The 11,245-nt window shown below is 58.6% G+C and overlaps 1 protein-coding gene across 1 annotated transcript; it reads left to right on the top strand.

Annotated features, from left to right (window-relative positions):
• Positions 1–1,478: 1,478 nt before the first annotated feature.
• Positions 1,479–11,245, top strand: LOC142823165 (uncharacterized). Its single transcript, XM_089771381.1, has 4 exons — positions 1,479–1,636; positions 7,103–7,239; positions 8,452–9,021; positions 10,659–11,245. Exons 3-4 carry the CDS (start codon positions 8,469–8,471, stop codon positions 11,072–11,074), a joined length of 969 nt encoding a protein of 322 aa, XP_089627507.1. The 5' UTR covers positions 1,479–1,636; positions 7,103–7,239; positions 8,452–8,468; the 3' UTR covers positions 11,075–11,245.

The raw sequence follows: 11,245 nt of genomic DNA on the forward strand, positions 1-11,245 counted from the left end.
CTTCCCATTCTGTGTGTGTGAAACTGATTGTTCCTTCCCAAGTGGAGCACTTTGCATTTGTCTTTATTAAACTTCATCCTGTTTACCTCCGCCCATTTCTCCAGTTTGTCCAGATCATTTTGAATTCTGACCCTGTCCTCAATAGGGATGAAGACTCCACAACCCCGCTAGGCAATTTATTCCAGTGTTTCACCACCCTGACATGCAGGAACTTTTTCCTAATGTCCAACCTGAACCTCCCTTGCTGCAGTTTAAGCCCATTGCTTCTTGTCCTGTCCTCAGAGCCCAAGGAGAACAATTTTTCCTCCTCCCTGTGATGCCCTTTTAGATACCTGAAAACGGCTCTCGTGTCCCCCCTCAGTCTTCTCTTTTCCAAACTAAACAAGCCCAATTCTTCCCTCCTAGCTCCTGTTCTCTAGACCTTGCATCGTTTTTGTTGCTCTTCTCCGGACCCTCTCCAATTCCTCCACAGCTGCCCAGAAATGTGGGGCCCAGAACTAGACACAAGACTCCAACTGAGGGCTAATCAGAGGCCCCACTAAAGTTCCTGGGGGTGTCCAGAGCATTCTGGGGGTCATCACATCGGCACCACTGGCCCGGGCTGGGGGAGTCGTCTCTCCAGGCTCCTGACTGCCCCTGGGAGGTGTAAAATCGCGAAGAGGGCAGGGGAGACTGGAGACAGGCAGGCGGAAAAGCGAGAGGAACTCCGGGAAGGAGAGCAAAATCTCTCGTGGGTCTAGCTGGGGTGAGGCCGACCCTTCCTCTGGGGGCCCCCAGAGCGCGACATGGTCCGAGAAAAGGCTGGTCTGTCCCCTCCCCGGCAGGGCCACTGCACGGCACCTGTGGACGCAGTCCTCACTCGCTCGCCCCCAGCCTGCTGCCCCACGGGGGGCATCGCCCCCCACGGCTTAGAGCCAGCCCTAAAGCCCGTTCAGGGTGCCCCAATGCGTTCTCCCCTCTCCCTTGTGCGGCGCCCCTGATCCGGGCCTGGGGGACCCCCCCTCTCGCGGCACAGGGTCCCCAGGGAGCTAGTGCCTGTTCTGCCCCTCTGGGTGCACCCCCCAGCCTGGGGACCCAGTTCCACCCCCACTCTGATTGAGCGTCTACACGGCGCCCCGGGCCGACGGGCAGCGAATCGATCCAGCGGGGGTCGATCTATCGCGTCTATACCAGGGGTGGGCTCCAAGGCACCCCCCCCCCGCGCGCCCCACGTGGCCCAGCCTAACAAAGGAGGGGGGGGCTTGCTCTGGCGTCCAATCACAGCCCTCCCCCCCGCCTCGTCCTCCGCGCCGGGCCAATCAGCGCGCGGGGAACGCGCCTCTCGGCCGCCCCGGGAGGAAGTGGGGGCCCCCCCGTTTGGAACGGGGATGTGTCAATGAGGGGGCGGGCCCTGCGGGGGCCGGCCAATGGGGGCGCGGGGCGCGGGGACGGGCGGGCGCGGGCGCCAATGGGGCGGCGGAGCGGGGCTGGGTGCAGCGCTCCGGAGGGGCTGGCTACATCGCGGGTTCCGGGCCTGGCTCCGCTCGGGCTGCAGCCGGGAGGGGGAGTCTCCGGCAGGGACCCGCGGCTCCCCGGGAGCCGCTCCCCGCGCAGCGCCCCGCGCCGGCCGGCCGCGGCCCCAGCGCTTGGGGGGCGGGTAAGAGACCCCCAGCCCGGCCCGTTGCGTGCGGGGGGGGGCTAGGGAGGGATTTGGGGGGCAGGAGGGGGAGGGGCGATGTGGGGTGAGCAGGGGCAATTATGGGGCAGGCGGCTGGAATGGGGGGAGATGAGTGGGGGGGCGGGGAGGGAAAAGGGGGAGGCGGGGATGTGGGAGGGTGGGATGGGGAAGGGGCTGGGGGGAGATCGGGGAGCGCAGGGGCAGGTATGGGGCAGGAGGCGATGGGGAGATGAGGGGGGGTAGCGGGGAGGGAAAAGGGGGGAAGTGGGGGGAGGGGATGTGGGAGGGTAGGAAGGGGAAGGGGGTGGGGGAGATTGGGGAGCGCAGGGGCAGGTATGGGGCAGGAGGCGATGGGGAGATGGGGGGGCGGGGAGGGAAAAGGGGGGAAGTGGGGGGAGGGGATGTGGGAGGGTAGGAAGGGGAAGGGGGTGGGGGAGATCGGGGAGCGCAGGGGCAGGTATGGGGCAGGAGGCGATGGGGAGATGGGGGGGTAGCGGGGAGGGAAAAGGGGAGAAGTGGGGGGAGGGGATGTGGGAGGGTGAGATGGGGAAGGGGGTGGGGGGAGATCGGGGAGAGCAGGCGCAGGTATGGGGCAGGAGGCGATGGGGAGATGGGGGGGGCGGGGAGGGAAAAGGGGGAAGTGGGGGGAGGGGATGTGGGAGGGTGGGATGGGGAAGGGGGTGGGGGGAGATCGGGGAGAGCAGGGGCAAGTATGGGGCAGGAGGCGATGGGGAGATGGGGGGGTAGCGGGGAGGGAAAAGGGGGAAGTGGGGGGAGGGGATGTGGGAGGGTGAGATGGGGAAGGGGGTGGGGGTTGTGCGGAAAGAGATGTGGGGAGATCGGGGAGAGCAGGGGCAATTACAGGGCAGGAGGCGATGGGGAATGGAGGGGAGACGAGCGGGGGGGTGGGGAGGGAAAAGGGGGGACGTGGGGGATGGGGGCAGGGCGGGGGGGATGTGGGGGATGGGGGCAGGGCGGGGGGGTTGTGCGGAAGAGGGGATGGGGCAATGTGGGGAGATCGGGGAGTGCAGGGGCAATTACGGGGCAGGAGGCGATGGGGAACGGAGGGGAGATGAGCGGGGGGGGTGGCGGAGAGGGAAAAGGGAGGGTGGGGGCCGGGTGGGCCGGGGCGGAGGGTGGGGGTTGTGCGGAAGAGGGGATGGGGCGATGTGGAGAGATGTGGGGACAGAGGCTGAAATAGAGGGAAGGTTGGGAGGGGGTCACTGGGTGCGGAAGGGGGGATGTGGGGAGACTGTGGGAGCCAGGGCAGCCTGGCCGGGGAAGGCAGAGCAGGGGGCAGAGGGGTGGGAAGGGCTGAGGAGCTGCCCTGCCCAGCAGCCGGTGAACCCCCACCTCCCGCAGTGGTCGATCCAGCGGGGGGGAGGGCAAAGCCCCCCAAAAAAGTTGAGAATTTACAAGGAACCCCCCCCCCCACACACACACACACACACATCCCTTGTGCCCAGTTTGTGTTTAAACACAGGCTCCTGGCTGGGGAGCCGTGGCTCGGGCGCAGACTGGGGCTGGTCCGATCCGGATTCGGTCCAACCCCAGGCGCCGCCGGGAGTGGAGGGTGGGGCTGGGTACGGGGGTCTCCAGGACCCCCCAGGAGGGCTTGGCGGCCAGGCCGCGCCCCAGACTGGGCAGCGCTGCAGCCTTCTCGAATGGGGAACTGAATCTGGGGGGGCGGTGCCTTTGCCAGGTGTGGCAGTGGCAGGGCGGCGCTCGCCCTCGGGGTTGGGGATGGGTGAGCGGAGGCCCGTCTAACAATTAAGCAAATTTTTTCCCGGGGCTTGAGGAGTTATTGTTGATTTCTGGGTCTAGGAAGCCCTTCCCCCCGCCCCCTCCCTCCCTGTTCTCGTGGGGTTCCTCTTTCTCTTCTCCTTCCCCCAGGGCAGGCCTGGGTGTTGTTCTGTCTCCTTCTAGCGCGAAAGCGACATCAGAGCAGCTTTCGTTGTATTCGGTCAAATTCTGAGCTGCAAAGTTGCTGAAACTTTTTTCCCACTGGTAACTGTCTTTCCCCCCCTCCCTAGTTCAATTCAGGTTCGGGGAGAAAGAAACCAGTTGTGATTCAAATCTGGTTCCCGTTCCGTCTGTTCGCACACGTTCCGTTCTGGGCAGATGAAACCCGCAGCTGCTGAACGGTCCCCTGATGGGAGGGGTGTGTGTGTGGGGGAGACGGGACTGGTTGTTGCTAAAGGGTTGTCTACGGTAGGAAATTATTTCGAAATACAGGCAGTCCCCGACTTACGAATGGGTTACGTTCCGACCACCTGGTCGTAACTCCATTTGGTGGAAAGTCGGAAATACCCTTAAATGCGCTGCCTGCGCTGTTCGAAAAACTTGATGTACGTGGTTCTCAACTCGAAAAAATTATAACGGGAGGTTGGTCGTAAGTACGGATGGTCGTAAGTGGGTGTGTTCGTAAGTCCGGGAGTGGCTGTAACTCGTGAAACAGCAACACTGAAATAGCATGTCCACGCTACTGGCGAGCCTCAAAGTGAGTCCGTGGCAGGCTCTTACTGCGGACACGCGACCTCGACTCAGAGCCCTAGGAAGTACCGGGGTGTACTGGCTTTGAATGACTCCACGCCACTGCTATTTCGAATTAAGCTTTGTGCCTCATGGAGAGCAGGAGTCCAGATTTCGAAATAACCAGCCACCTCTGAGAAAAGTTAAACGTTTGCACACAGAGGGCCGCTTAAGCATTTGATGGGGTGGCAGACTGCTCAGAGGAAGGTCTTAAAAAGCAACGAATCGTCCTGTAGCACCTTAGAGGTTAACAAAACGTGTAGATGGGGTTGTGAGCTTTTGTGGAATTATGAGCCCGCTTCTGCCGATGAAACTGAAGTGGGTCGTGCTCCCAAAACTCACGACGTGTTCTTTGTCTCTAAGGTGCTGCAGGACTAGTCGTTGTTTTTTAAATTTTTTTGGGTTAGGGTACGTCAACACATTACCGTGTAGCTCAAAATAAGCTGCACACTTTGAGCTGGGCAAATTGCGTAGCTTATTTCGAAATTTGGCGCTGCCTACACGGTGCTCATTTCCAAGTAAAGGGCTACTCCGGCGTCTTCCTTCATCCTCGTGCAGCGAGGTTTGCAGGACTCAGAAGCCCGTTATTTTGAATGTATTTCGAAATGGGCGCGACGCTGTGCAGACGTGAACACGGCTGCCCCTCTGAAACGATCAGAGAAAGGTGTCACCTTAATCCCTCGTGTACACGCACAGAGGTCGCCTTGTCTGCAGGAGCCAAAAGATAATAGCTACGTCTACATTGCACGCTTCTTGCGCAAAACATTCTTGCACAAGGGTGCGTCGATGGCAGTGTGGAATAGTAATAGAGATGTGGCCGCGTTAGTCTGATCTTGCTGAAACAAAAGACAGGACTGTGTAGCATTTTAAAGACTAACAAGAGAGTTTATTAGGTCTGGAAGTGGGTCTGGCCCACGAAAGCTCATCAGTTAATAAACCATCTTGTTAGTCTTTAAAGTGCTGCACAATCCTCTCTTTTGTCATGGCCGTGTGGCTGTTCTCTTGCGCAAGAAAGCTCTGATGGCCATTTTAGCCACACGTCCCTTATTGCACAAGAGCTCTTGCGCAAAAAGGCTTATTCCTCCTAGAAAGAGGAATAACTCTTGCTTCTGACGATTTACTGTACTTTTTCTTGCACAAGAACGTGCTTGTCGTGTGGACGTTCTCTGAGTTTTTGCGCAACACTGCAGTGTAAACGTAGCCCTAGAGAGTAGTAAGGGGGCAAGTAACAGTCAGTAGGGGTGTGTCAGGAACCAAGCCTGGCAAACCAACCACATACAAAAGCGACGAGGAGCCCTGTGGCCCCTTATAGATTTCAATCAACCAAATACAGTTTCTTTGGACAAGCTCTGTGGATGACGGGCGATGATTTATCTCATCTTTAGTCACCCTTTAAATAATGCCTCGTGTCACATTCCCATAACCCAACTAGGGAATTACAACGCAGAGGCCGGGGGCTTCATAACTGATTGGAAAACGGTTCGGGGAGAGGAGTTCTCAGTGGTTCCGAGTCAAGCTGGAAGGGCAGAGGGAGCAGGTTCCGCCGGCGTCTGGTCTGAGGACAAATGCCAAGCGCTCCGCTTGGGGAGGAAGAACCAAGCGCACAACTGTTGCGTGGGGAATGACGGCCTAGTATGTCCAGTTCTGGGCACCACGTTTCAGGGAAGATAGGGACAAATTGGAGAAAGTCTAGAGAACAGCCACAAAATCGATTAAAAGTCTAGAAAACATGACTTACGGGATCATACCACACAAGAACAGTTTTCTCCAAATTTCAGTTAGTGTTGACATACCCCCCAGACTTCTCTTGAGTACCCCGAAGGGTCCTTGTACGGCTGGTTGATAAGCACTGGTCTAGATCATCCCTGACAGGTGTCTGTCTAACCTGCTCTTAAATATCTGCAGTGATAGAGATTCTACAACCCCCCTAGGCAACTTATTCCAGTGTTTCACCACCCCGACAGGCAGGAAGTTTTTCCTCATGTCCAACCTCAACCTCCCTTGCTGCAGTTGAAGGTTCGGAAAGATTGAAAGAATTGAGTTTGGTTATTCTGGGGAAGAGAAGACCGAGTGGGGCAAAGAACAATTTTCAAGTATGTTAAAGTTTGTTAAAAGGAGGAGTGAGAATTTTTTCTCTACTTAACCTTGGAAAACAATGCGGTTAAAGTGCAGCAAGGGAGGTTTAGTTGAACATCAGGAAAAACGTAACTGTCAGGGTGATGAAACGCTGGACTGAATTGCCTCGGGAGGTTGTGAAATCTCCTTCGCTGCAGACATTTAAGAGCAGGTTGGACACACATCTCTCAGGGATGGTCTAAATAATACCAAGTTCTGGCCTACACAACTGCGGTAAATTGGTACAGCTTATGCAACTTCACTTTCGTGAAAAAAGCAACTGAAGTTGACATAGTTAGATCCTCGTACCACGGTGCCTAAGCTTACCCCACCGCCGACGCTGCACTGTGTCAGCAGGAGACATGCTTCTGTCCACTTCCCTTATACGTCTCAGAGAGGTGAAGTGTACAAATCGATGGAAGATCCTCTCCCATCGATTGAGCATGTCTTCCCCAGACCCTCTAAATCAACTGCAGCTGTGCTGATCTGCTAGCAGAACTGAGTCAGGGATTGACTAGCCATAGGACAATTCAGGGCGGCCACCCCAGGCCCTGTGCTTTTGGGGACCCGGCAATCTTATGGATAAAAGGGAGCGGTAGATTAATGGGGGGGGGAAGGATTGGCATGATGGCAGTGGGGGTTGCCTTCCTGTCCTGGACTCATCATGTGGGCAGCAGGAGCCGGAGTCCCTTGACTTGATTTTTTTGATGCTGCATGGCCTGGGATGTGGGGGGTGGCTTTCCTCTCTTCCCCCTCCCTCTCACAGTGGCTACTGCTGAGCCTTCTTTTTCATCCTAGCACCGACTCGGAGGCCCTGAAAAGTCTCCTGTGTGCTCCCAGGCTGTTCCCCTCCAGCACCACGCTGATTGCCCAGCTGGCACGAGGGGGAGGGCCGTGGGATCCCCCGGCCTCCCAGGAAAGAGAAATCCTGAAAGGTACGCGCACGGGCGAGGCGCAGGAACCGTCCGGCGAGGGAAGGAAAAAGTCTCGACTCCCGTACATGAGCCATGAGCGAGAGCCGTCCGTTCTGCCGCGTCCCGCCCCGTCGTAGCTCCAAGGCACATCTCAGCCCTGGCTTTCCCCCACCCCAGTCCTGTCCCGTTCGCTGCCGGAAATTCCTGCCTGGCTTTGCGGCCCTGGGAGTGTGCAAAGGGGACGTAGAGGCAGGATCCAGATTCGGAGGTGTGGTGCGCCCGAGGGGTGTAAAATCCCCGTTCATCGGTGAAACGTTAAGCTGACCTAACCATTAACCGGTTCACCGATTTAGCAGGATCCGGGCTGGGGACTGCTCCAGACTGGGAATGACACAGGGCGCCTAGGGATGTAATAGAGGAGTCGATGAACCGAGAAGCAAAAGCTGACAGGTTAATGCTAGTGACAAAACTGCCCCCCTCCCCACCCCCCCGTCAGTACATTTTTAGCAGGCTGGCCAGCAGCCCGGCTCAGTCCTGGCGCCCGCCAGGTCCCGGAGCTACCCCCGCTGCGGCTCTGCATTTAAAGTATGTTAGCAGCAGGGCAACCCGGCTCGGTCCTGGCTCCCGCCGGGTCCTGGAGCTACTCCCGCTGTAGCTCTGCATTTAAAGTGTGTTAGCAGCAGGGCAGCCCGGCTCGGTCCTGGCGCCCGCTGGGTCTGGGAGTTCAGCTCTCCCCCCACCCCCGGACAGGGGCTGCTGCCGCCTCTGATACAGCCCTCTAGGGTTGCCAGATGGTTTAAAAAAAAATACCCGACGAAAATTTATCGAGCAAAAAAAAAAAATTGCGCTGGGGAATAACCAGAGAGACGTCACAGCCTGTTTAATTGCCTGTGTCCCGAACAGGCTTCCATTGGGTGCCGAGCCAAAAAACTTACTGAATTAGAAAATACCGGTATTTTCACAATTTCTTTACCGGACACAGAGTCCAAAGACGGGAGTGTACCGGACAGCTGGCAACCCGAGAGGTGTCTACCCGGCAGCGTTCTTCCCACCGCTGTAACTCAGCCGCTGCGCCAGGCTAGCCGGTCCCCCTCGGGCGCCAGCGCCGGGGTCAACACCAGCTCTGGAGTCCCCCGGCGCCCCACCAGCCCCTGGCGTGGAACCCTGCTGCCCAGCGGGCCCCGGGTCAGCCCTGGGAGGGTTTGACCACTCTCTTCTGCTTTGCTCCCCCAGCCCCTGCGCGCCAGAGCATGCCGGCGCCCCGCGGCAGGCGGGCGCCGGCCTGGAGCACGCCGGAGGTGGTGGACCTCCTGAGCCTGTGGGGGCAGGAGGGGGTGCAGGCCCAGCTGCGCAACAGCCGGCGGAACTTCGACATCTACAGCCAGATCGCCCGGGGCATGGAGGAGAAGGGCTACGACCGGGACCCGCAGCAGTGTCGCGTGAAGATCAAGGAGCTGCGGCAGGCCTACCAGAAGGCCAAGGAGGCCAACGCCCGGGCCGGGGCGGAGCCGCAGACCTGCCGCTTCTACAAGGAGCTGCACGCCATCCTGGACGGCGAAGCCACCTCGCCGGCCAAGCACGCGGTGGATACTTTGGGGGGGCTGGATTGCCAGGCCGGCGGGATGAACCCGGAGATCGAGGTGCTGATCAAGGAGGAGGATGAGGAGGAGGAGGAGTACGGGGGCCAGGCGGCCGGGGTGACCGTCGGTGCGGCGAGCCAGGACCTCTTCTTGACGCCCGAGCACTCGAGTCATTCCCAGCAGTCCAGCCCTGGGGAGCCTGACGCAGGGGAGGGGACCTCCGGTAAGTAGAACCCCCGGGCGGGCAGAGAGCTCGGGAGGCATCGGGGCCGGCCCCCGGCCCAACGCAGCACCAGTCCCGGCTCTGCTCAGGTCAGGACTGACACACCTCTAGGGATGGAGACTCCACCCCCTCCCTAGGGAACCCGTCCCAGCGCTTCCCCACCCGCCTCGGGAGATCGTTTGTCCTAATGTCCAACCTGGACCTCAGCTTAGGCTTGAATAAAGATATTAACTGCTTAATGCACAACAAAGGCAAATTCCCTGCCTTTGATATTCACATTTCCACATCAAAAGCTGTGAATCATAGAATCCCAGGGTGGGCAGAGACATCAGGAGTCATCAAGTCCAGCCCCCTGCCCAAAGCAGGATCAACCCCAACTCCATCATCCCAGCCAAGGCTTGGTCGAGCTGGGACTGAAACACCCGTAGGGATGGGGACTCCACCCCTCACTAGGTAACCCACCCCCGTGCTTCCCACCCTCCTCGGGGAAGAGTTTTTCCTAATCTCCAACCTGGACCTCAACTTGAGCCCATTGCTCCTTGTTCTGCCACCACTGAGAACAGCCTCTCTCCATCCTCTTTGGAACCCCCCTTCAGGAAGTTGAAGGCTGCTCCCAAATCCCCCCTCACTCTTCGCTTCTGCAGACTAAACAGACCCAACTCCCTCAGCCTCTCCTCCTAGGTTATGTGCTCCAGCATCATTTTGGTCGCCCTCCGCTGGACCCTTTTCAATCAGTGTTGCCAACCGTCATTAAAGTTACAGACAGTCCATAAAAAATGAGCCGAAATTGGACATGTCCGTAAAGTCCGTAAAAAAAAATTTAGGTGTCCATACATTTCATAAAAGTGCAATAAAATATAAAAAAACACCAATTCTTCTATAGCAATTACATTTATTCTGTGCTGCTTCCGCCATTTTCCTGCGGAGCAGGGGAAATTGGACGTTTGAGTTGTTTAGTTGTCCGTGTTCAGATGTCCGATCCCAAAATGGAAAACTTCCAGGACCACGACTAACTCAATGAAAGCGAGTCACATAGCATCCTGTTCTTCCGATGTGTGAATGACAACGATGACTTTTCATTTCGGGCCATTGACGTCATCTTAAGATAGTCTAGAAATTATGTCGGTCAAAAAAAATGCATCTGTCCGTACATTTTTCCCATTTTGTCCGGCAGTGAAATTTCTGGGGGTTGGCAACCCTGTTTCCAATGCATCCCCATCCCTTCTGGATGGGGGGCCCTGAGCTGTCCCTGTTGGGTAGGAGAGACATGCTGCTCTGTCGTCATCAGGGAGTCGTTGAGGGAGAAGTGCCCTCCCCCAGCCAGGCCGCTCTGTGGGCGGAGCCCTGAGCCCCTGGGCGGGGTTCACGGAGCAGCTGTGCGGCCGCCTGGCCACGCCGCCTGGAGGTTGCCTTGCCCTCAGGCCTGAGGGATGGGCTGGCCTCGCTCCCGGCAGTGGGAAGCAGTACAGTAGCCGGCTCCGCTGGTACTCCTGCCCTGGCGTTACCCCCTCATTGTCTCGCCCCCAAGCCCGGCTCGGAGTCCCAAGAGGACGAGCGGGTGTTGCCCCGGCCGCTTGCTCCTCTCCAGGGGAGGCCCCGCTCTGACTGGCGGGTGCCCCTGTGCGTTGTTTCTCTAGCAGCGGCAAACGTGGCCTTCCAGGCGTTCCCCGACCCCCCCGAGGAGACCCCGAGCCAGGAGCGGAGGAGGAAGAAGAGGACGCGGGAGGACATGTTCCAGGAGGTGCTGCGGGCCACCCGCGCCTCGGAGCGGGAGCAGCGGGCCTGGCGGGTGATGATCAACGACAAAATGCAGAGGGACAGCGAGGACCGGCGGAACGGGCAGCAGGAGATGATCGCCCTGCTCCGGGAGCAGACAGACATGCTGCGCTCGCTCATCGAGCTGCAGGCCGACCACGTCCGGGCCCGCCTCCCGCTGCAGCCCATCGAGAACTGCATCCCGGGGCCGCCCTACGTGGTCCCCCCCGCCTTCCACGTGTCTCCCGGGGCCACCGTGGTCCCGGGGCTCCACCCCACGGAGGATTACACACAATGACAGCTGCGGGCCGGGAGAGTCGCTTGGGTGTGTGGGCTTGTGAATTCTCCCTCCCTCCCCCCGGAACGGTATTCGCCCCCTTCCCCCCTCCCTTCCCCCGTACGTATGGAGTTTCTACTTTAGCGTTCCTTAGGAATGTTTGCATAGGCGTGGAATAAACATGTAAATTCA

The sequence above is a fragment of the Pelodiscus sinensis genome, chromosome 19, assembly GCF_052426305.1.
Source record: "Pelodiscus sinensis isolate ZL-2025 chromosome 19, ASM5242630v1, whole genome shotgun sequence".
NCBI lineage: Eukaryota > Metazoa > Chordata > Testudines > Trionychidae > Pelodiscus > Pelodiscus sinensis.

Coding starts and splice junctions, on each gene's coding strand:
- LOC142823165 (XM_089771381.1), top strand. CDS start 8,469: ATGCCGGCGCCCCGCGGCAGGCGGGCGCCGGCCTGGAGCACGCCGGAG. Junction 9,022..10,658: donor CGCAGGGGAGGGGACCTCCG/GTAAGTAGAACC, acceptor TTGTTTCTCTAG/CAGCGGCAAACGTGGCCTTC.